General features: G+C 37.8%; 1 protein-coding gene across 5 annotated transcripts in view; it reads right to left on the reverse strand.

Annotated features, from left to right (window-relative positions):
* The window catches only part of Snx19 (sorting nexin 19), a 46,309-nt gene that overhangs the window by 13,539 nt on the left and 5,975 nt on the right, over positions 1–26,795 (reverse strand). For all 5 annotated transcript variants that reach the window (XM_078047335.1, XM_021730124.3, XM_005330722.5 and 2 more), the window contains exons 4-8: positions 26,601–26,720; positions 24,622–24,752; positions 23,417–23,513; positions 22,735–22,915; positions 19,729–19,858 (exon numbers count right to left, since the gene is read on the reverse strand). In XM_078047335.1, coding sequence (XP_077903461.1) covers positions 19,729–19,858; positions 22,735–22,915; positions 23,417–23,513; positions 24,622–24,752; positions 26,601–26,720 — 659 coding nt within the window. The remainder of the gene's footprint in view (positions 1–19,728; positions 19,859–22,734; positions 22,916–23,416; positions 23,514–24,621; positions 24,753–26,600; positions 26,721–26,795) is intronic.

A 26,795-nucleotide genomic window follows, 5' to 3' on the forward strand; every position in this document is an offset into this window, starting at 1 on the left:
TTCCTTCCTAGACTAAGCACATTATACAACAGCTAATCTGGGCATCAGTCATCTTTTGGGCATGCCTTACCAGATAGGAGTAGGATTCTTTTAAATTGGTATCACCTGGTGGGGACAGGACCTTGCACTGCATTATAGCAAGGATTTTTATTCTTTTTTATTCCTTTTTATTCTCCTTCTATAGTGATTTGGCATCTTGTGCACATATGTTGAGTGCAAGATGAATTTTAGTATGTGGCAAAATGGTGAATTTATACAAATTTATAAGACAACTTATCAAACTCTAAGTGGGAATATTGGAAAGAAGCATCAAAGTCTGAAAAGGTAAAATCAAGCATCCAATGATAACGATGAATCAGTAAGTTAAATGAATTTGTGGAAGTTAACTGGGAGAACTAACCACAAAGAGAACTGAAACCTCCAAGTAAAATGCCAACTGCTAACAGAAGAAAGGCATTGTCAAGGACTTCAAACTTGAAGCCCAGAGCTGGTCAACAGAAGGCCCTGAAAGTTGGCCCTAGGAATGTACGAAATAAGACTCACACAAATTGGCAGAAGTGAAACAAACTTTAGGTTTACAAAAGGTACAGAGGTTACAAAGTGGCTTCTGTTGACAAGAGGCTTCTGGGTGCCAGCTTTCCTTACTCTTTTTCATACCTTACAGACTACATGCTTGCACTACATGACATTTAAACATTCACCCTCTTTCCAGAAGTTTCTTGCCTAGGCCTTTTCTCCTCTTTCTTCTCTTCTCAGAAAGCAAAAACTTTCTCTGAGTCATTGGGCTGAGTCCCAGGCAGCATGTGTAGAAGGCTAAGGGCAACAACTCTTTCTTGGGTACAAAATGCACAGCACTTATGAGGGCTGGTATATTATCCTGAAAACAAGACACTCCAGTCTAGAAAGAAAAACCACAAAGCCCAAACCAAGAAAATCACAACCTCCTCTGCTCCTCATTTAATACAACTGCTAAAATTTGTGAGCCATAATCCAATTCTAAGACATGTTTTATTATTACACATGATACTTTTCTAAAGTTATAAATGGCTAGATACAGGGATCTGTATAATTAGCCTTGTCTGACACCTACATAGGACTGAATGCCAATAGGTGCTTGCTAACAACAAAGAGGGTAGAATCTCTTCTCTCGTGTCCATACCTGTATTTTATTCTATCATTCTGCTCTAAAGTGAAGCACCATACATACCATCATTTCTTTATCTAACTTTATCAACTTCCTTAGTCCTATTGGGTTTGCTTAGAAATTGAGCAAGAGCAGAGAGAACAAACAGATTAGGCATAGGAGTGTTAGAAGAGAGACTGATCCCTTGACCCTTCCTTGTTACCTCCCTTCATCTTTCTAGTCCACACATTGTCTTTATATTTTTAGCACAGGAGTAGGAAGATAAAAAACAGATCTGTGTCCCTATAGTACTCTTAAAGCAAAAGGAATGAAACTGATGCACCACAGTAGCTTTTCAACATCAATTTCTGGAATCTGTTTGTATAAAAATCTAAAATTTCAAGGTGGATACACACATGTGTCCTTCCCACTGTTTATTATAAATTACTTATAATAAGTCATTTACTAAATACAAATGTTGTTGTTTATGTAATTCAAGATGCATGAGGTAAATATGCTAAAATAAATATGGTAGATAATAACCTCAAATAGCATTGGTTTTATTTTCCATCACTATTCCAGTTTTGATATTTGATTTAGAGAGATATCTGTCATGCATTTTATCTTTATCCAAAGAAAAGAAGGGGAAAACCAGGTCTTTTATGTCAAGCCGTCTCTGAAAGATGTAGAGCATATGGCAGTCTTATTAGGGGGCCCAGAAATAACCAATAACACGTCAAAAAGCAACAGGCTGCCAAAGACATTTAAGAGTCTCTCTTATATCAGGCACAGAAGGAGGATGTGGAGGATGAAGGCTTGCTATCACACCAAGAATGCATGTCTCCTCCATGCTCAAGGAAAACTGGTCTGAAACAGCTATAGATAGAGGAATGAATGAACCAGTGGCTAAAAATGAGACAGTTTAACAGCAGGGCTTATGATGACACTTCAAGGTTAGCAGAAGGTCATTTTCCATCAAAATAGCAGAATCAAATTTCATAAGTAATGGGAGAATACTCTAAAGATGATGTCTAATCTAGTTAGCCAAATTTACTTCTCTTCTTTTCAAGTGTGCTGCCATGACTAAGTGAGGAAGGGACCTGAATAAATGGTTTAATAGGAAAGAGACTGGGAAAATAGTGAATCATAAAATAGAAAACCTATCAATAGTCAAAAAAATATCTGGTGCGTTCTCAATGAAAGAAAATGACAAGTTCATTCCTGATGGCATATTTATTCACTGGGTTGAACCTCAGAGAAAATCCAAAGGTTGTTATGCTCAAACTTCATCCTAAGCTAACAACTACAATTTAAAGAAAAAGAGACAGAAAAGGATGAGGAGGTTAAAACTGATCTTGAATGGCTCCTTCTTGTGTTTATGGACAGCTTCTATTATTCCAAATAGACCTACAGTAGATTACAAGTGTTGACTCATTTTATGATCCCTGAAACAGGGTTTTTGATCTTGGTACTATGGATGCTTTGAACTGCTAATTCTTTGTTGTGGAGTCGGGGGCTGTTCTATGCATTGTAAAATGTTTAGTGCACCCCTTCTCCTCTAGACTCCTAAGTAGATGCTAGCTGTGAAAGTCAAAAATATCTCCAGACATTGCTACGTGTCTCCTGAGAATGAAATGGCATCATCTGAGAATCACTGCCTTCAGTGTAGGGTCTTTTGGATCCATGTATCAGGGTACTTTTACAGACATTTTAAACTTTGTAGTTATACAACAATATTCCTCAAATTGTGGACATGATTGGAAGTTACTTGTGGCAGCATTTTAAGAAATCGAAATACAAACAGATTAGAATAGAAAATATATGAGAATTACATGTATGTGTGTGTGTGTGTGTGTGTGTGTGCGTGTGCGTGTGTGTATATCTCAGATATGTGCGTGGGTATCCACGTACATGGCTGTACTTATGCATGTGTTCATGACAGGATTCAAAGTCAAATTTATTTCTTACTCTGGATTGAAGTTTTCAAAAAAAGTCCAGAAAACACTAATATAGTATAAAGGATTAGGAGTTCTGAGAGAAGGGAGAACAATCCCAAGACACATTTTTAGTTTCCTGGAAACACTGACCACCTCCACCCACCCAAGTACCCTATAAAAGATTTACAATGGTATACACCATAAACATTGTGATCCGTACCCCTGGTCTTGCATATTACTTTAAGTATTGGCTCATCCACTTAGGAGCCCCAATCTATAGGGTAGGAGAAAAAACAGGTCTTGAGGGGGAGATAGTGTGGATTTAGGACATTTCCCATTAAACAAATTGTTTTTGTCAATTTCACACCTGATAAAAGTTACTTTTCTTCCTCTATTCCTTTCCCAGGCCTCTGTCTTCCTGCCATGGCCCCTTGTATTTACAGACAGTTCCTGTTGTCACCTCTTAGTCCTAGACTTCTGGGTCCCTTAACCAGCCAGACCCAAGTTACTCAGCTGTGTCTGAGAAAGTTCAACATTGCTGCCCTCTGACTGTGTATCTAGGTCACCATCCTTTCCTGCTCTGTGTAGAAGAAGAATGAGGAGGAAATAAACTCCGAGGATATGGAACTCCAGCTTCTTTCTCCAAATAACTATTGTGACATCTAAAATGGCTCACAGAGTATTCACAATTTCTTCTTGGATCTTTGCTTTCATGTTTTAAATCATGGATCCACCTCTTTGAAACATGTCCACCAAGAGAAGAACTTAACCCTGCCTGACCACCACAATTTAAAAAATCTGAGTTCTATACTTTTATATCCAGGAATAAGCATTTTTTGATTTTGATTAGTAATGTATAAGTCATAGTTGTGAGACTAATATGCATTATAAATTTGAAGATTCTTATTCAAAGAAGCAACTTCAAGAAATCATTTATTGAACCTTAGAGATTATTTTTTCCAAATTCACCAATTCTATACATGTAAACACTGAGAACCAATAAAGAGCATTTCATATCAAGTGGCTTATAGACACAACTTGAGAGTTGGAAGAAGGCTTAGAGGTTATCTATCTAATCTCCTCCAAAGCAGAAATTCCCTCTGTAAATATTGAGGCAAAGACAAGGGCTCTGGCTTGTGAATCCCAAAGCTTGTACTTCTATCCTACTTCTGCCACCCATTAGAGTGTGACACTGGGAAGTTTCAAAATTTCTGAAAAAGATAACTACAGTTCTGTAGAAATGCTTCATAAATATTGGGAATCCAAATCCACTTCCTTGTGAATTATAGTCATTAGTCCTAGTAGTTCCATCATGTGAAGTTAACAGATGGTAGATCAAATCTCTCCATAAGACAGAACTTTGCATTTCTAAATTCATCTATTATGTATCTCTTAAATCTCTTCTACAACTTATACACCCTTGATTCTGCCAACCTCAGAGTTGGGCACCCAGTAGATACTCAGTAAATGTTTGATGAATGTAAGAGAGAAATGAACCATTCCTCATCCTGGTTCCACCCTCTGGGTGGATTCTGCTTTGTTTTTTTCTCTCTTAAAATAGAGCACCCAGAACTACACAGCCCTGAGATGTGACCTGACCAGCAAGGGCAAAGGAGATTAGTGTAGTGCTCTCCTTGATCTAGATGCTATTCTTCTATTAAGACATCTAAGACTGTGCTGTGCTGGCTTTTTGACATATACAAAAAAATACTGACTCATACTGGATTTGCAGTCAACTAAAACCCCAAGTCCAGATACTTAAATTTTTTTAAAAAAAATTCACATGTCCCTTGTTTATGCCTATCTTGCACTCTTTATTTGTGTAATTAAAAAAATGTGAATTCTGGTTTATAATGTTTGTTTTAACCAAATTTCATTCTGTGGTTTTAGATTATCATTCAAAATATTTTTGAATCTTGTCTTTTGTCATCTAGAATATAAATTATTTCTCTAAGATTAGAGTTACTTTCAAAGCTACTAATGAAAAAAATTGAACAAGATAAAAACAAGAGCAATGTTCTATCATTAGACGTTTCTTTCCAGTTTGACATCAATTTAAAAACAGCTCAACTAGCCACTAATCACTTAAAAGTTACTATTATAGTCTATGTCACACATGTCAATTTTGTCTATACACATCTTATGACAAAAGCTTGTTGAAATCCATATAAAATGTAACTATCATTGTAGTCCTTTCATTTAAAGGCCTCATAATTCCATCAAAGACACAAACCATTCTAAATCAGGCAGGACACACTCCATACTGCTTTCTAGAGCTTGTTATTGCCTAAGATCTATTTCCTAATCTGCTTCAGAAATTTCCAGAGATAAATGTCAAGGTTCACAACCTTTATCCATTTTTTAAAAGGCAAGATGTTTGTTTAATACCAAACCATTTCTAGCAATGCCTCTCAATGATCTTATTCATAAATATAAATTCTTTCAGTTTCATGAAATAAAATTTATTTAGGCCCGGTACATGAACTGGAAAACACATTAAATGCTCTCTTATTATTTTCATTCCTATTTTAGTCTTCAATTCTACTTTAATCATGCTTATTTAATTCTTGTTAGAACCTTCTCCTTAACAAACAAAAAAACAAACCAAACAACAACAAAAAAAAACACAAAACCAAACTAAAGCAGAAATTAAATAGCCTAGCAAATAATAGACTAATTCGTTTTTTGTTGAATGAATGCTTTCTCATGTATCCCAAGCAATTTACCTTTTGTAGTTGTTACTGTTGCTGTTGCTCTTTTTAAAAAAGTCTTTCCCCCTAATATTTCTCTACAACTTCAGTTCCTTCTGAGTTTAAGTTTACCAGACTCCATTCTTATTTGTGCTACTTTATGTGTCCCTCTCTATTTTTAAATGTATATTCATTTACAATCTGATCTTAGTTAACTATCCTGGTTTCACTTGGTACTGATTCTTTTTTTTTTCCTCATTAGAATCATGTGTTTAATTTGTTTATTCATTTATTAAACATATATTGGTTGAGCGCCTTATAAGTATCAAAAGAATAAGACTGTAAGGTTTTAAGGGTAGTAATCTGACTTAACTCATTCTGACATCTCTTTCTGCATTAGTGCCAATCACACAATAAATCATTAAGTATTTACTGAATGAATCATCCTATTCCAAAAGTTTCAGGGATACTTCTGGGGTTAAAATTTTATGTTCTTTTGTTACTATAATATATAAAGCAGTATTTTTTAAATCTCATTCTCTATGCTCTCCTGGGAATTTTAGTACCTTTTTGTCCACCTTTGCTTTCCTTTCTGAATCAGCTATTTTCCACAATTTCTAGTTTTTAACATTATCTAAAATTGGCTTCCACTATTCCCTTTTCATTGGACTGAAGGGTCATATTCTTTCTACTATTCCTCAGTTGGACTCTCTTTGGAGTCTGGAGTCTACCATATGAGTTAACATATGATATAGCTTTTTCAGGTGTCACTGTTTATTTTTTTCAGAAATCAAAGTAGATAATTGTTGATTTACTAGCCAATAAGGGACTTTTAATCATAACCTAGATATACTGTTCAAAACACACAATTCTATCCTAATAATTATGCTTCTTAATTTACAGGGTAGAAAACTACGTATGAATTGTTCTTGATTTCTCTTTACCCCAACCTTTATCCAATGCTAGAGAATCAATGCAATAGGTATTATATCTGGTTGGTTCTATCTTCTCAGTATCTCAGGAATTCATCATCCCTTTTACCATCCCTATAGCAGTGACCTCAGCTAAGTTCCTCCTGTCTTGTCATTTCTATCAATGCAACTCCTTCCCAATTTTTCTCCTTGGCCCCAACTTTATCCCGAAGAATCCTCTACAGCATTATTTAAGTGATTTTTTTCTAAATTGCAAATGTGATCACGTTGTCACTATATGTTCTGTAAATTGTTTCCCATCAAATGGGGGACAGGTGCTATATTCTTCAATGACTCATAGGGCTCTAAATGAATCAGTTTAATCACATTAAACCCTACAGTGTTATCTTCAGATAGTCTTTTTACACACTGTATATTCCTAAGCATACCTAACTTCTTTAGTACCACAGATATATTGTTCTACCACTGTTCTGCCTTGAATGCTCTATTCCTCAATGTCTACTGTAAATACCTTTCACTTTTAGAAGTTATTAACATATGTTAATATTGTATATAATATTATTGGGGGTTCAGTGGTATTTCCATACATGCTGATAGCATGTACTTATGAAATTCAACTTGTTTTCCACCCTCCCCTGACACACTTCCCAATCTCTAGTAATCATTATTCTACTTTCAGGTCAACTGTTTTAGCTTCTACATACGAGAGATAGTATGCAGTACTGTCTTTCTACGGCTGACTTATTTCACTTAACATAATGTCCTCTAGTTCCATTCATTTTGCTGTAAATGATAGGATTAAATTCTTCCTTATGGCTGAATAATACTCCATTGCATATATATACCACATTTTCTAAAATTCTTTCATCTGTTGATGGGCACCTAGATTGATCCCATATCTTAGATATTGAAATAGTGCTGTAATGAACACAGGCATGCAACTATTTCTTTACAATGCTGATTTCACCTATTTTGTAGATATCCCCAGGAGTGGGGTAGCTGGATCACATGATAGTTCTATATTCTGTTTTTTGAGGAACCTCCAAACCTCTATAATGGCATCAATAGCATATAAGACTACTTCTTTCTCTATATTCTCCACCAGCAATTTTTTTTAATTTATTTATTTGTGATAATAGCCACTCTAATATCTCCTCAATCTTTAAGTGCTTTTCTGATGTCATCTGCTCTGTAAGGCTTTTTGGGGCCCTCACAATTGATTTCTTGATCCCTTCAGACTCACACAGACAGTTCTTTTTGAAGCCTCAAGTTTACACTAGAATTTCTTGTTAAGTTTTCACTTCCAACTAGATATTAAACTGCGAAAGGTACAAATTTGGGGTTTCTTTTTTTTTTTTAATCACTTTTTAAAAATCTCAGTTTTTAAATCAGAAAAAAGTGATCTCAATTATTAATGTTTATGAATGAGGACAATGGTAGATTTAAAAGACTATGGACAAGATGCAAATACTTTGTGTTTGGCATTCATATGTATTTATATAAAGATTTCACAATAAACTTAGATTAGATTAGATTCTTTCCTAATGATCTTTGTTTAAACTAATAATACTACTAAACTGTGGGCCAATCCACCAGCTGCAGGGTGAATGTTTTAAAGAGTATGCTGGGTAGTAAGTCAGCTGACCTAGAATGAAGAATTCATTATGAGTAATCCATGTAATAGGCAATTCACACCTAGTTATGCATTCCTCTGGAAGCAAAGAGAGGTGGAAGGCAAGGGAGTGGGTCAGTCATGCTTCCTTTCTGGCACACTATAAATCCTAGAGAAGAGAGACAGCTGCCAGCAGCCTATGTTTTTGTTGGTTTTCCTGGCAAACAGGTCTAGAGGACAGAAGAGAATGAAAGTCAAACAAAAGCAAAGGGGGTTATGTTGACTATAAGTCACAGTTGTATTTTGGGAGGTGACTCTAATGGATGGAACATTATCCAATTGATTCCAAACCATTATTTGAAACAAGTTAGAAGAAAAGAAGAAAGACCATAGCAGGATGTGGGGAAAAAGACCAAAATCAAAGGTCAAGCTACCTTTCTAACAAATACTGAATAAAAGAGAGACATTTGAAGATTCTGTGTTCTTGGGATAAATATGATTAATTACAAAGGGAGCTCTCTAAATATTTGTTTAGATTTGAGTGACACCCTTGGGATTCCAATTTAAAAGTTTACTGCACAAATACAGTATGTCCCTGAAGACTTTTAAATAACCTTTTTTCTGTGCCATACCATCTTTTTTTTTTTAAAGAGAGAGTGAGAGATGAGAGAGAGACAGAGAGAGAGAGAGAGAGAGAGAGAGAGAGAGAGAGAGAGAGAGAGAGAGAGAGAGAGAGGAGAATTTTTTTTTAATATTTATTTATTTATTTATTTATTTCTCGGCAGACACAACATCTTTGTTGGTATGTGGTGCTGAGGATCGAACCCGGGCCGCACGCATGCCAGGCAAGCGCGCTACCGCTTGAACCACATCCCCAGCCCTGTGCCATACCATCTTGCTATCAATGCACTATAGTCCAGATCGGAGAAAATTAGGGCTGATAGACTTTACAATTAGCATGGAAAAGCCACAAACACCTTTGAGCCTTGTCTTTTGTCATCTAGAATATAAATTATTCCTTCACCACTGACAAGTTGAATGAACTGAATTCTGGCTCCCTTCTTTAAAAAATGGGCTAATTCTTACTGTTGCCTTCTTCATGAAGTTATCATCAAAATCAAGTAAGACAAATGAAAGCCTTTTTGAAATTACTTGTGTGTTTGTGAATGCAACAGATCAAAAGAATCCTCTAAATTATCTTAAAAAAATTCTACTAGGCCAAAGGAACTAAATGATAGCAGCATCCTTAGGCATTTATGCTTGAGTTTTCTCCTTGTAAAATTGCTTACTCCTCTCCTGGCAGGCCCAGGGAAGTAAATAACAGGAACAGTGAACAATTTGGTAATGAGTAAATAAAACTGGAAAAAGGCCCTGAGGGGTTATGGGTAATGCCAAAGTTCTTATTATGCAGGTATTTTGGAGTTGCCACCTCTCTGAAAGGGCAAGGAGAGAGTGTAAAGTATCAGGATAGATAGCCTTCTACTTGGAAAGGTATGGTATGAGTATTCAGTTCATGGGTATTCAGTTCTTTTCCATGTTAATTGTAAAGAGTGTCAGCCCTGATTTTCTCTGAGCTGGAACATAGTGCATTGATAGCAAGATGGTATGGCACATAAAAAAAGTTATTTAAAAGTCTTCAGGGGCATACTAAATTTGTGTAATAAACTTTCCTTCCTAAACCTGACCTGTATGTTTTATACAGTGAAACCTTCATTGTAGAAATTGGATTCAAAATGTCTGCTTCCTCTCCTTGGCCTCATGTGAACTGTAATCATGGCTGATTCTCAGTCCCCAGGTAGTTATTCTGACCCTGCCTTTCCAGGGCAAGGGCAGGGAGGTGGCCTGGAGAAGGGGAAGGTAATTAAAGTGGCCACCCATTCAGAAGAAAATTGAGTCTGCTAGAGGGGAAAGGGCAAGGAGAGGGTATAAAGTCCTTGATGGCTGGAACACCAGGAAGAAAGGCAAGACACAAAGGAGAAGAGAAGACAATGATTTAGTGTTGTCCTGACAACCAGAACCCCTGTTGTTTATGGTGACTTTACCTCACAGGGAGAGCTCCATGCTCTGCTCTGGGCATAGAACTACCACCACAGGAGACAAGGATGGGAAGGGAAATTGTGGTAGGGGGAGAAGTGCTAAGTAATTATGTACTCTCGACTCAGAAGGGGCTGACCTCCAAATTTCTATTGATATTAGAGGTAACAGAGGAGGCTGGAAAAGAACAGCCTTGAAAACAAAGGATATCCATGAGAAGCAGATGTCCAAGATAAAGAAGCAGGAAAAATGCTCGAAATGGTGTTAAGAAGAAGGAAAGTGACTATAATGAACAGAATCATCTGTATGGAAGAATTATCTCAAGATATTTGTTTCCAGTTTCCTCTCTGCAGTTTGAATTTCAAAACCTTTCCAAGCTAGAAGGCTATCTATCCTGATACTAAGGACATAAGGACAGAGAGGTGGCAACTCTAGAATCTCTGCATAGTAAGAATTTTGGGGGTACCAACTGTGTGATTAGAAAATATGGTTAATAGATAACATTGAAAAAAAAGCAAGAAAGAAAAAGAATAGAAAAAAGAGGGAAAATAAACCATAGGGGAAAGAGGTTCAGGGACTTATCTTGACACTGCATTTATATGGCAAGCTGCCTCCCATGAGGGCTAAATTCCCTGTTGAGAACTCCTTTGATGCTGGTATTACTTTAGAGCTGGACTAAAGTATATCTCCCACCAGTTCACCCTTACTCTATCCTTGCTCCAGTATCAAATAGTTCTATTCCTAAATAAGACATTTGGTGAAGACTCTAAGGCCAGAGGTAAAACACTTGCCTACCATGCATAAGGCCCTGGGTTCTATCTCCAGCACCTCAAAACAAAACCAAAACTGAGCATAAACATGTAATTGCTTCTCTAAAACCAAGTTAATAAGAAAGAGCCAAATGGTTTCATGGCTGCAAGCAACAAGAAATCCCTTGCTTACGTAACAGGCATAAGATTCCTAATATCAGGGCAATCTGGCACTAACTCTCCAAAAAGTCCTTTAGTATAGGACAAACTAGCTTATACAGAATTGACAAGATTCTTTCCACTTAGATGTCCAGCTGGTATCATCATCATCACAGACTGGTTCATTCTATTCTGAAAGAACATCTTCTAGCACTGAATTCTTAAGGGATAGAATTCACTCAAAGGGACAACTTCTGGCTGTATACATTGCTCAGAGAAAGAAGAAAATGTTGAAGACCCATCTGAACAGAGTAAAGGGTGAAAGAAAAAAGCAACTTGGCTTGTCTAAAAGTCATTGGCACTATGGAGTGGGTGGACTGATGGCCTCTGAATCATGATGCAAGATGCAGCATGGTTTGGATATCATCACCATCAGAGCAAGTGATCTATAATTGCAAAATAGGTCTCCCTCAGAGAAGGAATGGGTATTATTTAACCTGCAGCGCCACCTGGTGCCTATAGGGAGAATTCTTGTACTCATTTCCACCTAGTAGCTGGGCAAGTCTTCCTGTGACAATTTTATTTAATTTTTAATGTGTGTTTTGTGTATTTATTGTTTTTATTAGTGCATTATAGTTATACATAATAACGAGGTTCATTCATATTAATAAATGTATAAAACACAATTTGCTCCATTTTCTGTGATACATTTAAAACAAAAACAATGTGGACATGACACATAGATTCTTTTTCTGAGAGCATGGTTAAAAATATTCAAAACATGCTTAAAGGTTATCTTTTATTTTAAATAGAGACATTATCCTTTAAAAGTATTTCAGTGTCTGGAATATTATTCATCCCAAGTCATTCTAATTGATACCTGTCTCAAAAGGTCTAGCTCCATACATACTTTCCTCTTTATAAAGCCTCTCTAACAGTTATTATCTCTTATTCCCTAAACAACTTCATGAGAAAGGTACTGTTATTCCCATCAGAGAGTTAACTGTGGCAAAGGCAGATTAAGTGATCTGTTCAAGTCACAGATACTAAACCTAAAGGTAGGATTTAGATTCAGATCTGACTGACTTCAAGGTTCATATATTTTCTTTCCCAAGTGGAAGGAGAGAGATCTAGAAGGAGCAGGAAGAGGGTGGACCATGCTTTCTGAGAGGGTAAACTCAATGGGGCCTCATAGTGGGGAGCCCAGGAAGGTCAGGGGCACTGTACTTTTTTGGAAATGATAGTGCAGATGGACTGAAAAGCCCCAAATAAAAATCTCTTTGCTTAGGCCCATCATGACTCTGGGAATTATAGTTGCCCAGTTTAAGAGCTGGGTATGCCCTGTGGGGGAAGGATGAAAGATTATTTCCATTTGCATTTCTTTTCCCTAGTCCTGTTGAAGAACCAGGAGGGTCTCAGTAGTGATAAGCAGAGGGACTGATTCAAGTGGAATGGCATGTGATCTTACACGTTCATTCATTTGACACAAATTAAATAAGTGTCTCCTATGTATCAGGCTAGGTATTTAAGATGTAATAATGAATAAGACAGTCCCTTCCCTCAAGAGTCTTAGAGTTGTCATTAAAACATTAAGTTGTCAGAGATATAGAGATGTATACCAATAATGTAACTCAGGGAACAAAAGGCTGTAAGTTTTAAGTAATTTTGACATTCTGCATTTTCCCCCCTAACTTTTACAGTAACCACTGCTGTAATTGAACTTGAGTATATGAGAATTTAAGAGCACATGCCATATACAAAAGTATAAACACACAATGCACAGGCACAAGGCAGTCAGCTGTCACATACTTGTTATAACTTTAAAGGCACATTCAAGTGGAGACTGTTAGTACATGACAGGATGGGCACAACATCTTTAAGATGGGTGTAGAATAAGCAACATCTAAGAAAGTTGTCAGGCAGACCATTCGTACAGTAAGTATCTAGTAGGTGAAACTGCTGGGCTCCATTCTGGCCTGATCTGTAGAGGTCAAGAACTTCGCTTTGGCATGGCCCAAGGAAGAGGCATGGTACAAGTAGAGCTCCTTGTCTCCAAGGAGATACAATGCAATCTGAGCAAAGCTATCACTGTGAAAAGTTAATTTCGGCACCACTAAAACCAGTCTGAGTCAATGATTATTACTAGGCCAGGAGTTAAACCTGATATGAGAAACCTTAAGACCTAGTTTGAGTTAATTTTGTATCTATAACTTCTACAAAAGTATTCATTTTTCCAGAGTAAGCATTTTTTCTAGAGAAGAAGCGCATAGGAAGAGATCAGGTATAAACTACAGCAAGGCACCAGAGTAGATGAAAAGGAAGTTAGGGAGCAAAGGAAAAAAACTGTGATCTGTATTTTCTGAACAAAGGAAAGAAATGTGATTTGTGTAACTCAGAATCTTAATTTTTATACTTTATCTACTTTCGAAAAAGTAGAGATGTAGAATGGTGAAACCTAGTCAATCTCTAACTAGCTGAGGGGTGCTATAAGAATAAAATAAGAAAATGCAAACAGAAATAAGTTTATATGCTACCACCAGATGCATGTCTTCCTGGGACCAGACAGATGGACAGCAAGATACTACACAAGAATAAGTCACAGGGGTTTTCTAGTGAGAACAATTGTAGTGGCTACTCAGTAAGAAAGCTTGCACAGAGGTAGGCAGTGTGCAGTAGTAGAAAGTGCATGGGTGTTGACATCAGAATGACTTATGTGGAATCTTGGGTGTGATACTTCCTGGTTCTATGATTTCGGAAAAGTTATTTAATCTGAATATAATTTTCCTCATTTGTAAAATGTGAAAATATAAATCTATCTCACAGAATTGCACATTAGTACATAAAGTATGTAGCTGCTTAACTGGTATAGTTAGGCTGTAATAAATTCATTTCCTTTCCTGTTATAATTATTTGTGTCCCTTTAGTGGCAGGCTTTGAGTTTCCCTTAGGAAATAATCAGTGTTATAAAAACCACTTTTCCATCTACTACTTACACGTCTACCAAGAAAAGATGCCCTTGCAGTGGAGTTCCACCCAGAGAACATGTATGATTCTGGAATGACTTAAGACAATTATGAAAGCAAGAGAGTTCATGGTCAACAATTCCCATTTATCCATAAGGGAGGTGGACATCCCATCTAGCAGTGCAGCACTCTTCAATGCTCTGCCATACTCTTATCCTAACCTTTCCTAGCAGATAATTGTAGAGAGATATCTTTTCTAAGAAAACAATTCCATGGCCTGACCTAAATTCCAGAACTTGCCATTTAATTTTCTCCTAAGTTCATTGCTTATTGGACTCATTATTCCTGTACATTCTTTTTTCTCCCCTCTGTAAATTTCTTTGACTTTAAATTTTATTTTTTCTTCTTAAAAATAACAGAACCTTCTCCTTTTTACTGACTTTATGCCTAGTATCCCCAACATTTACAACACAATCTCTCTCCTCACTCACTCACTCACTCACTCTTTAAGAAATTTTGATGAAGATGCCAGGAATGTGTCTGCTGCCCTTTTGACACAGGGTCTGATACCATCTTCAGGGCCATGGGGAGGGCAGAGCCCTGGACGTGGCATTCACGTACTCTACTGCTGGCCTGGCTCCTATTTTTATCATGGCATGGCTCTGGGCATCTAGGCAGGGACCTGGTCCAACTTCTTCTCATTCCTTTACTCTACATCAGACTCCAAAATAATCTCAACCCTTACCTTGGCTGGATCTTCTTGCCCCAAACCTTCTATCATCAATGGAGCACAGTACATCTTTCTTCCTTCCCTTTAACCCAGGCTAGTTCTGAGTACTTTTCCAATTCCCTAAGCCTGATTTTGATGCATATAGGAATACTGTCAAGTTTCTTCTGTTTTCGGACATGAGCAGAGTTCGCACAAGCTGGATTTGCTCCTTGGCTTAGTTTGCTCCCCCCCCATCCCTTCCCCTTCCAAATAAGGAGCGCTCCTTGTTACATAATTGGACCTTCCCAGCACAGAAGCTGACATACGAGGTCAGGCGCGCATGCGTGTAAGACTTCCCTTTGACTTAACAATGCCTTTTTTGGGCATCTAACTTCTCTTAGCTCCCCTCCCTTACTCTCTCCACACCATCAACAAACAAGAGAGATTTATAAGTCTGGCTCAGAACAGAACTCCTCCAACTTTCACTTGGAAAGAGGGGTCATGAGGTTAAATTTACTCTTTTTTTTTTTCCTGCCTTGTAGGCTAAGGAGAGAATATGCTTATAATTTGGCAGAAGTCCCTGGAGTCCAAGGGAGCTGTGTATATAGGTCTTTTAAGGGAGCAAGGAGAGTAAAGAAAGCTGGAAGCAGAATAAACTTGTCTTCTTGGAAATAATATGAGGTTGGAAAATGAGGCTGTTTTAAGGAGGAGATACATCTAAATCCAGGTGGCTGTATTATTCCTGATGCCCAAACTGCTGTATGTTTATGATAATTAGCGAAGTGGACGCATTCACCTGAGGTACTGACACAAGATATTACTGCTCCTTAAATCACAGAATTTAAAGGAAGAGAAACCTAGTACCCTTCAAAAGGACATGGCTTAGCTAACTGTGTTTTCAGAGAGAACAAACATGTGGCCTCCTGGATGGCAGTCATGGGGACATTGGGGACACTGGGACCTCATATCACACCTCTTGTGGGGGAGTGGTCAGGGTAGGTGCAGAGGGGAGGGTGCTGTAGCTCTAGATATCAAGTTCCTGGCTTATTTGCTTACTAAAGCAAATAAAGGACTACGTAAACTACTTTTTAAAAATAAAAACTGCAAGCTGCCCAGGGAATAGTAATACAGGCTGACTTTAGGAGGGAACAGTGTTCTTTTTGTTACATGTGAGATATAATTTGATTCTATAAACTATCTGATAATCTCTTCTTGGGGAATGTTTGCTACTCAGAGTGAAAGATTTTTGGGTTGGCCTTATCCTTCAAATTATAGGGCAAAGGTTCTGATCCTGAAAATTAAAGAATCATTATAGCTAAAAATTAGAAAAAACTGGGTTGAAATTTTATGTGTGCTATTTTGACCTGTCATCTTGATGTAATAACGCAAATTCTTTGCAAATCGTAGTTTCCCCCATGTTAGAAGTAGGATTCATAATACCTATTCCATATGGCTCTTAAAGAGATTAAATGATAGAATATGTTTGAAATGTTTAGTCCAATGTTTGTGTGAAATAAGACTCTCAACAAAAGCTTGCAGGATAGTAAATACCTTGCTGATGAGATGATCAATCTCTACACTCTGAATTTAGAAGTAAGGCCCATCTTTTCCATGTCTACCATATATCCAGGGACTTGTTGGTATGAGACAATGGCCATGAAGGGCAAATCGTTGGGCCTCTGGAGAGGGAATTGGTTCTTTCTTCATACACTATGACTTATTACTTCCTATCTAAAGGAGGCTTCTGGAACACTGTGAAATCAGCACAAGATTCTTGAGAAGAGGATCAAAAATGTAAAGTGAATAGGGATTTACAGGGGAAGACAGAAGGTCTTGAAAGGGGAAGGATGAGATTCTTGTCTATGGAAGCACAGGATGAGGAGAGTGCCAGCTAGCTATAGTTCTATTTCCTTGTAGCTAACAGAAAATGAAATGGTCTAAGGATAAAGTTAGACTAGATATAAATAAGAACTTTTGGGGCTGGAAGAGATATACCTAAACAGGTTACAAAATACCATTATTTAGAAATACCTATCATGACCATGTTTAACAGTCTATAGATACAACAAGGTTTTCAAAAGCAGCCACAAATCTCTGTTCTTGTACAATATTTACCAAATACATTCACAATTTCCTGTCTTTCTAAATAGTGATGGCATTCCATAAGAAAACAGAAAAGAAAACCAGGAATGAAAAGTGAAGAGCAAATCAAGAAAAATTCAGGAGCAAGCCCTCTCTTTGATATAATTTATAGCATGAGTTGCATAAAGGTTTTGATAGTTTTCATTTACCAGTTGTGTATATATCTAGCTAACTGGATCTAGCAGAAGTGTCAAGGGATGGGGACAGAAAGGTGAAGAACTTAGCTTGATTCCAAAGCTTTCCTATTAGAACAGATTTCAGTAGTTCTCCCCACCCAGGTGGCCAGGAGCACCAGGAAACCTGGAAAACACTATGGAACTATGTACTTCACATGTGCTTGTTGGTACTGGACAGGAGCCCAGGTGTTCTGCTTCCTAATGTAAGACTGGGAGTGCTATGGTTGTTGCTTTAACAAATGGGACCACTGGCACAAAATCACTTTGAAAGGCCTCATAAAGCCTTCATTATTTAGAAGCCCAACTCTGTGTGGCTCAGAGAGATGGGCACAAAAGGGATGGTGATAACTGGCAGAAGGAGACTGGTATGGGGTGATGTATCTAGAAGACATAAAAAGTGAAGCTAATTTTCAGCTACTAGTTGAAGGCATTAGAAACAAAATATGTTTTATTATTCTTCTTTTCTGAAGAGCAAATATTAAGAACTATCGTTTACTAGACATCTTGAGATAGCATTGTTAATTCTGTTTTCCAGATAAGGAAACCAAAGCTCAGAAAATTTAATTATAGAATAATAGCTTACTGGAGTAGATAAGAACTTGGGCTTTTGAGCAGCTTGGTTTGAATGGTGGCCCTACCACCCATTAGCTTTGTGATTATGTGTAAGGCCCTGAATTTCAGCACTCAACCTCTTTAAATTTAAATTTATTAAAATATAATAAAGTAGGGATCATGCCTATTTTGTTCACTATTGACCAGCTTTTGGTAATATACATTTTTTTCCCCTGTGAACAAAGAAGCAAGATCAAAATCAATCCCCAGGTGTATAAAGAGAGACAGAAGCATTTAAAGGTAAAGTGGGACAAATGCCACAAAACCGCCTGGCCAAATCTGTACCATCAAGCCAAGAAAGAGTTCAGACTAGGAAACACAACTATTATTTCTTTAATCCTACACACTCCCCACTAAGGGTATGCAACCTGGCTTAGAAGTTTCTCAGCCTATGTTTGACTACTGAAAGTCTATCCCATGTCTACTGTACCTCTTGGGACTTACTTCCCTTGTATTTAACTTTCCTGCTTAGATTTCCAAGGATCCTCTCTATGTGAGATATCAGTTCTTCCATAATCTTACTATAATTCTCAGGATCTAGTTCTCTCTCTCTTTTTTATCTGGACTGGCCCAAGCCATTTCATTTTCTGAGCTACTCAAACTTTAAGGCAAATTTCCCCCTACCTTTTAAATATAGATCTTAATCTTTTCTAAGTCTCTGCTGATGCACCTATACTTTTTTTTTCCCTTTTACACACATTTATCAGGCACCTACTATGTGTTATGCATGGAAATAAGCTGGACAACATAACAATCCACAAAGCAAATATGGTCTTGCTTGCCCCTGGTGTTCAGTCAGCAGAGGTGGACAACTAAGCAATCAGCAAGTTAGAAAGGCCCAGATGCTATGAAGCAAAGTGGGAAGCAGATGGCTGGGAGCTTCCCTGAGGTGACTGGGAGAATGGGAAGACCCTCAGGAGGGTAGAGGGAGTAAAGGGCAATGGCCCGCCAGTGACTTGGAACAGGAAGGGTGTGGCCAGGTTTCCAGTACATAGGGACTGACTGGGGTGAGAGTGGGGTCACCACAGGAGACCAGGCAGGATCTGTGGCCCTTCTCTTGCATGAAATAACCGTAGGTCTGTGGGTACGCAGCTCCTCAGAGCCCTTCCACCTACACTTTTAAACTCCTACTGAACAATTTCTTATGTTCTGAAATTAATTCATCAAGTAAAAGACTACAGGGGAAGGGGTGTTATAAAAAATCACATATTATCTATTTGTAGGATCTTTACATTTTTAAAAAATATTTGGGAGATAAGCAAAAGAAAGTCTGACAGAGAAAGCAGAGACATGGAGGCCTAATAAGCAAGAGTCATAGGGGACTGAATAAAACATTAGGAAACTATATTTTTAAGTATAAAGTATAAAGGGTAATGTTTTTTCTTTTATCAAATATTTAATGAATCCACTATGCCCCTGTCCTTGTGTAAGTTGCTGGGGATACAAACTAGTTCAGGTCTAGGGCAGGGTTTCTAGTCTAGGGCAGGGTTTCTCAATCTAAGCCTACAAACATTTTGGGAAGGATATTTCATCATCGTTAGTGAGGGAAGAGCTTTATATCAACAACAATGATCTGTTTTCTCCATTTTTTTAAAATAGTTAATCATCACAGTAACTCCAGGTCTGGGGACATAAAAGGAGAACAGATCCCAGAGAAGACAGAGTTAAACAAAAGTCTATTAAGATCACAGCAGTGGTGTTGGGGCTGGGGCTTTCTGATAGTCTTCTGGCAATATTCATCCCTGCCCTGTAGCAGACAGCCTACCTTTTCTTATGGCCACAATTTTCCTGGACTCTACACACTTACCCTTCCAAGTATAGAAGTCACCATTGTGTCCAATTTCCATGCAATTTGAGAACCTGACATGAAGGAGAACTTAGCAACCTTACCTTTGAATTAGGGTCCCAAAGATAAGATGAAGAAATTTCTGCATGTTTTCAGTACATAGCCATTTCCACTGTTTCATTAACAGCAAGAGGATTAGATTCAGGGCTGTGTCAGCTAACTCTGTTTCTGTTCCTGAGGGACAAAAAGGCATAAAATTAACTAAGAAGAAACCCCCAATTGAGGATATATTTAATGCACTGGTGGCACTCGGGTCTTCTCTAGCTTCATATCCATCATCTTGGACTTTACTTTTTAATCCCTCTGCACTGAAATGAAGAGACATGTACTTCATACCTAGAAAGTTCAGTGATAGGCTCTGTATGTATTCATAATTCTTCGGTTAATGAATAAGTGTTCTTACTTTTTAAAAAGATTTTACATATATTTTATTTTACCTACCTAGCTTCTGTTTCTCCTTTATTTCCCCAGGTTGCTGAATTCATCTTGTTCCAAGTAAGAGCTCACAATTGGTGACTAACTGGAACTGGCAAAACTTTGTCTCTTCCTTGCCTTCCACTCGCCCCCACAATTCATCATGGAAATGTTGTGGGCAGAACTAGGGAAAGATTTGGGCTTCATTCTCCTGCAAAGCCTTGTTTTGACAGCATCTCCATTACATAGAGCTGTGGGGTTGAGATTCAGGAGGCTCCAGTTTGATTCTAAGATAACATGTGGTTCTAGGAAGAGCTCCACACCTCTGGTAAAGTGCCCTGACATTTACTGATTTCTTCCCTGTTTTGAAGACTTCTGGAAGGGCCACAAATGAACCTACACTCATGCTAACCTGGAGTTTCCAAACACATGTATTTTATGGAGTGAAACATCCATTTTCTAAACCTTTGTGTGGTGGGGGGACATCACTTCTGATTTGCTTTCTGGAGATTTCCTAGGAACACATAATATTCCACAGTAAATCTGAGGTTTCTGTTGCTATTGTTATATTTAATATTATAATTAATCATCAGCAATAACTTTGTTAGTCTAGGACTAACTGGACTTGCCTAAGCTCACCTCATTTAAGGGTCCTCTAGACATGAAAAAAAAAGGCAGTATCTCACAAAAACAGAAGGGAAACCAATAAAGTAGAGGAAGAGGATTGAGAGGAAGGGAGAACGGAAGGGCATAGGGAATTTGGGGGAATGAAATCTACTAAATTATTCTGTCTATGTATGAATATATCACAATGAATCTGCTTATGTACATAATCATCATCATCATAATTATCATCATAATATAGAGATAGAATAGAGAAAATGAATCAGAGGAAGAGAAAAGATGGAAAGGAAAGGTACTGGGAGGTGAGATTAATCAAATTATTATGTGCATGTATATATATATTGCATTATGAATTCCACTGTTATGTATAATTATAATGTATCAATAAAAAAAGAATATAAGTGATTTGGATAGATCTGCTAGAATTGAAACCCACTTCCTTCTAAAGGCCATCTAATACATACTTCCTTTTTCTAAATTATATTTCTAGTGGGCATTTGGCTGATGAACTGCTTTATGACTAGCTAAAAGCTAGAAAAGCTCAGGTATAAACTATCCATTTAAAAATACTATATTCAAAATGTATAGGGTTGATTTGGGCTAGAGTTATATTGTTTCACCAATCCCTTTTATCTGAAATTTACTCAAAGATGGGCTATTCCATTCCAATTCCTGGGAAATAGAATTCTCCTCTATCCAACTACTTTTACTCTCTCAGTTTTTCTATTTGCTTGAAGCTGCCACCATGTGGTAACACTCAGTCATAGCAGTAAAAAACAATAAGGCGAACAAGGTACTGCCAAGTCCTCTGGAAGAAAATGATACGTTTTCTATCATATGAACACTTTTGAGTCTCTCAGAGCTAAAGAAGAAAAGCTCAGGTATAAACTATCCATTTAAAAATACTATATTCAAAATTTACAGGGTTGATTTGGGCTAGAATTGTATTGTTTCACCTATCCCTTTTATCTGCAATTTTTTAGAGTTTTCTGATGCTTTTATTATCATACTACTTCATTTACCTAACCAATGAGATACATGTGAAGGGGTGGGATTTTAAACCCCCTTTTCCACATATTTAAATTGAAGTTCATAGAGCAGAGGTAAGGTGATTTGTCCATGGTAACCTGAAAGACAACAGTAAAATTGGCTTTTTTCCTTCTGAACCCAAGATTTTGTGATCTTTTGTTCTCACTAGAGGTCTTTTTCTTGGTGGAATTGATGTACTTTTTTCTTTTAAGTTCTAGTTAAGCAAATACTAATTAATATCCAAGGCTCCAATTCTTCCTTTGTTGAATGCATCTTCCTTTCTTCTCCTGGGAAGCAAACCAATCCTGCCTCAAAGGATATAAAGGGGAAGTGAACCTAATCTCTTCTCTTTCCCTTCTCTGGCTTAGGAAACAATGTAGTATCATTTGTCATAGCAGTAAATACAGAAGGGAGAGATTCAGGAAAAAAGATGAATTCTATCTTGAACATACTGTATTTCAGCTGCTCTGTGGTCTGTTCACATGGAGGTGTATAATATCCAACATTTATGCATTATTGGCATATGTATGAGAGTAGAAACCAACAGTACAGTTGGGATTACCTAGGGACAGCATGAGGGGAAGAACAGAGAGCCCAAACCAAGGCTACAGAGGTTTGGTGGGGAAAACAAAAAAAAGTGGGCCCAAAAGGGACCACAAGGAGAGGGAAAGAAAACCAGAAAAGGGGTACCACAGACACTGAGGGAAAATTCTAGATAAAGACAATGGTCCCATGTACCAGAGTATGTTAAAAATATTTTAAGTTATTATACAAATGGATCTTCTGCTGGGTTACAAGTCCCTGTGTCTGGGCCTGCCTGGCTTCACTATTTGACTTGGCTTTAGGGACTGTGTTATACTCTACACTAGAGTTCAACATGTGGCTTGCTCAATTAAAGACAAAAGATATTAAAGCTACAAAGTGCACCTATCCCAAGTTCTTATGGCTCCCTTCTCTGTAGGAGTAGAGACCTTTCCATTTACCTGCATCACTGCTGCTGAGGTCCTGGGATAGCATGGTTGTACCTGACAAGCAATCACCCACATAGTCTTTGGAGATTTGTTCTGGATCTTTTACTGGGACTTCTGTTGGCTGCATTTCCAGTAACTTTGTCTGCTTTTCAATAAAGGATTCCATCCCAGACATGGATAGGATCTCTGACTCCTAAAGAAACAGCCAGTGGCATATGACATAAAGAATGCAGAAAGTACAGAAGTAAATGCAGCACTACAGGTTTCCCTAAAATTTTTGTGCAGACTCTGGAGACTCTACCAAAGTACCATGAGTATAGAACCCACTGACCCTAAGGCCACTATAAAAGTTTCTTTTTTTTTTTTTAACCCAAATTTCAAGCTTCCCTGGGATTATCACTTTTGCACACATTCTTGGTCATCTGTTCTCTTCTATAAATTGGTTTTTCTTCTCATCCTGTCATTCTTAATTCTGAACCCACTACCTTAAGAAGCCAACCTGCCAACCCACAACAATTAGAATTCAAAAGCACTCAAGAGAAAATACTTTTAAATGTGAGACCCGGATGTTAGTTAAGTTCTTGGCAAGACACTTCAGTTCTTCCTGACTTGAGAGAATGTTTCAATTACCTATAACTATAGAATCAACACCCTGGGTCTTGATTCCTACAGTCCTCTGGGCTTTGGGGCTTACCACATTGCGCTCCTGGAGACAATAGAGAATCTTTTCATGTACTTCATTCACACTCAGTGCTGGAGAAATTTTGCTGGATGAGAACCTCAGTCTAGACCTAGTACAGCAATAAAGGGCAGAAACAGAATATAGTTTGTGGTCTTTATTTCCATACAAAGAGCTGGCCAGAATTGATAATACATAAAAAAAAAAAATTAAAAAAAAAAAACAACCCACACTTATTCTTAGGGGCTTATGGTACTCAGAGTTGCCAGGAAAGATTTGGCCCTGAAATCTTCCAAACAATATATATTCTGGCATTTCTTCATAGACAGTATACATACTATGCACACATTAAAAATTTGTTGAAGGCTAAACAGACAAAAAAAGAGACTGAGTGAAAATTCTAGATACCCTTTTTGTTGTGGGTACCCTTTTTGTTTTGGACAACCATTTATTCCCCTTGTATTCCAAATAAAATCAGAGAAGGGATTGCCAAGTGATAAATCTCAATGTTTCAAGAGATAGAGAACAAATAAGCACAGGCACAATGGTCATCTTATAAAATATGGGTCAATTAAAAAAGGCTAACTATTGTGAGTCTGGCATTGCTGGATTTTAACATGAACACAAAGACAATGGCAGTCAGACACGCACATATATACTTTCTCTTTCCCTATGGGCCCATATTCAGATGAAATTTCCAGTAAGATTAAGTGTGGTACCCTTGCCTTCCACATGTTGGTGTGGAGTGATGCCAAGGAACAACTGGGACGCTAGTGCAGGATGCAATAGCAGTCAACCAGTTACCAAAATAGACCCTGCAGGTTTCTATTCTACCCTTTTCTTGTTTATTGTTAGTATATGAAATTTCTGAGCCAAGATTACCAGAAATGACAGCAGAGATGAGTTATGAGCCTTAATTCATAATAGGAAAAAAACCCTCAAAATATCAGAAGATAGAAAAGAGAATATCCATAGTCTACAGTATTCCTTCTAGTAAACAACAACAACAAAAATCCTTGGTCAGCTGAGTGCTGGGTTCCTGCTCTAGGGGTGTGCTAAGTAGCCCAGAGTCTGGCTTTGCCTAAAAATTTTTATGTGTGCCCCACCTCCTCTTCCTCCTCCTCTTTTCTAGGGCTTGAGAATGAGGTAGGCTTTGGTTGAAGATTGAGGATCAACCTGATAACTGGGGGAAGGGTTTCTGGGCCACCGAAGGTTCTTACTTGCTAGCCTTCTTGCCTTCTGTCTGGGACTTGCTTTCGTTCTCGGCCTCACTCAGCTCCTCTGTGGGGCTCTGGGGTTCAGAGCGAGGAAATGCTGTCTTCAAGGTATCCACAATAGCATTCACCACCATCTGCAGGGGTCAGAGGTGCAGGGTTAGTACAACCATTTACATCCCCAGATGGAAAATGCCAAACAGAAAAGAAGTCAGCTCATTGTGCCTTACGCAATAAGATGAGTAGAGAGCCAGGCTATCTAGCAGAGCCTCATCCATTAGGAAAGCCAAATACTTGCCAATAAAAATAATCTTCCCTTTTCTCTATGACCATCAATATCCTTTTCCTTGCAGAATAAAACAAACAATGCCATGGGGGAAAGAAGCCAAAACAAACAGTGGAGTAAATAATAACCTAGGAGTTCTGCAGGTTGGTGACTTCCTTTTTATATAAAAAGGTGGTCTCTAGTTTCTAAATTGATATAGCCTTCAATAAGATGGAACAAGTGGAAGTAATATAAGGAAAAAAAGAAGAAGAAAAAAGATGATCAGAAATAAAAAATACAGTCTAGGGACATAAATAATATAAACATGCTTTGGGTAATTCACACAGACCAAAGAATTTTTTTTTTTGTAGTTGAGTTAAATAATTTCTAATAGTAAAGAAAGAATGAAAATCATTGGGATCAAAATGAAGAAATCTAGAATTGATATAAAATTTTCCAGCCATAAATAAAACCAAATAATTTTCAATGAAGAATTATCTCTATTTCTCAGAATGGGAAAATGACAAACATATATTTACTAAAGAAGACATACAAAAAAACAAAATCCTGAAACTTTTATGACAAGGAAAGAAACCATTCCTTTTCCTTGGTGTCTCTTGTTCTTTAACACTGCAGGAACAGCATATGCCTTCTTTGAGACATTCTTGGACGATCCTGCACAAGGAGCACAGTACAGCTAAGACAAGGTGGAATAGACAAGAAGGCTACAGTGGAGAGTAGAGAACAAGCCAGGGAAGGAACACAGAGGACAGCATGAAGATAGATAATGTAGCTCAGGAAATACAACTTGCTCTTTAAGCTCAAGAACTACAGTCTGTAGGAGGGTCCTAATTTGTCTCATCCACTTTTGCATCACTAGCAATTGGAACAGTGCCTGACTCAAAACAGGCATCTAGTAAGATGTTGAAACAATCAATGAATGAATATATCTACATGGAACTCTGGGAGTTTTAGTTAGATGATCCCTTTGTAGTCTGTGGTTTATCCCACATAGCAGTGGATGTCCTCTGGCACCTACCACATGAAATTCCATTTTATTTTGTGCTCCCAAGCCTAGGTGAGAAGAAAGAAGCCCTTCTTCTGCCAATGAGACATTGTAAAACAAACCATCTTCTGATGAACATAAATCTCAGGCTTTTGTCCTGCAGACTGTGATAACAGCTGGTAATCATACCTTATAAGTTCTTAAGTATTCCAGATTTCCTTCTCCTACCATCTCCATGGGAGCTGAGAGACCCTCTTGAATAAGTACAGTTCTTTGAATACTCTGTTTTCCATCAGAAAATCACATCAACTGAAATCCAGGTCAGTGTCCTGCCTTGGAGCTCTCTTTCCTGATGACCACACTAGGAATGACCTTTCCCGCAAGAAGAGAATCCCTACAATTATCCATGGATCTTCACTTGATCCTTACATGCCTCTACTGCAGGAACAATCAACATTTCCCTAGGAGATGTGTGTACACTTAGAGTCAGGGCTACTATCACCTAATAGCTGCTCACTGTGATTTGGCAAGTTGATGATCCAACCAATATTTGGCAACATATCTTAAAAATTCTAGTCAATGTTCTACTGACTCCTGTGTGCCACCTTGCCCTATACCCTATCTCTCTTATTTTTCAGATACTGCCTCTGTTCTGATGAACACTCCACATCTGCAGAGAGAAATTAAAGCTGAGTATAGCAGCTTTGCTAGTACCTTATCTATTCTGGAGACCATAAATGGTTTCTTGACAAAGGCAATTCGAGCATCTGTGTTCAGAGCAAGAAATTCCTGCACCTCTTCACTGTTAGCGATTTCAGGAATGGCACAGAGTTGCTGCAAAATTAAGACAGAAGGATTTTAGAGAAATTCCAGTTCCTAGATCTCTCTGCCTTGGCTTGGGTGGGCAGG

The sequence above is a fragment of the Ictidomys tridecemlineatus genome, chromosome 4, assembly GCF_052094955.1.
Source record: "Ictidomys tridecemlineatus isolate mIctTri1 chromosome 4, mIctTri1.hap1, whole genome shotgun sequence".
NCBI lineage: Eukaryota > Metazoa > Chordata > Mammalia > Rodentia > Sciuridae > Ictidomys > Ictidomys tridecemlineatus.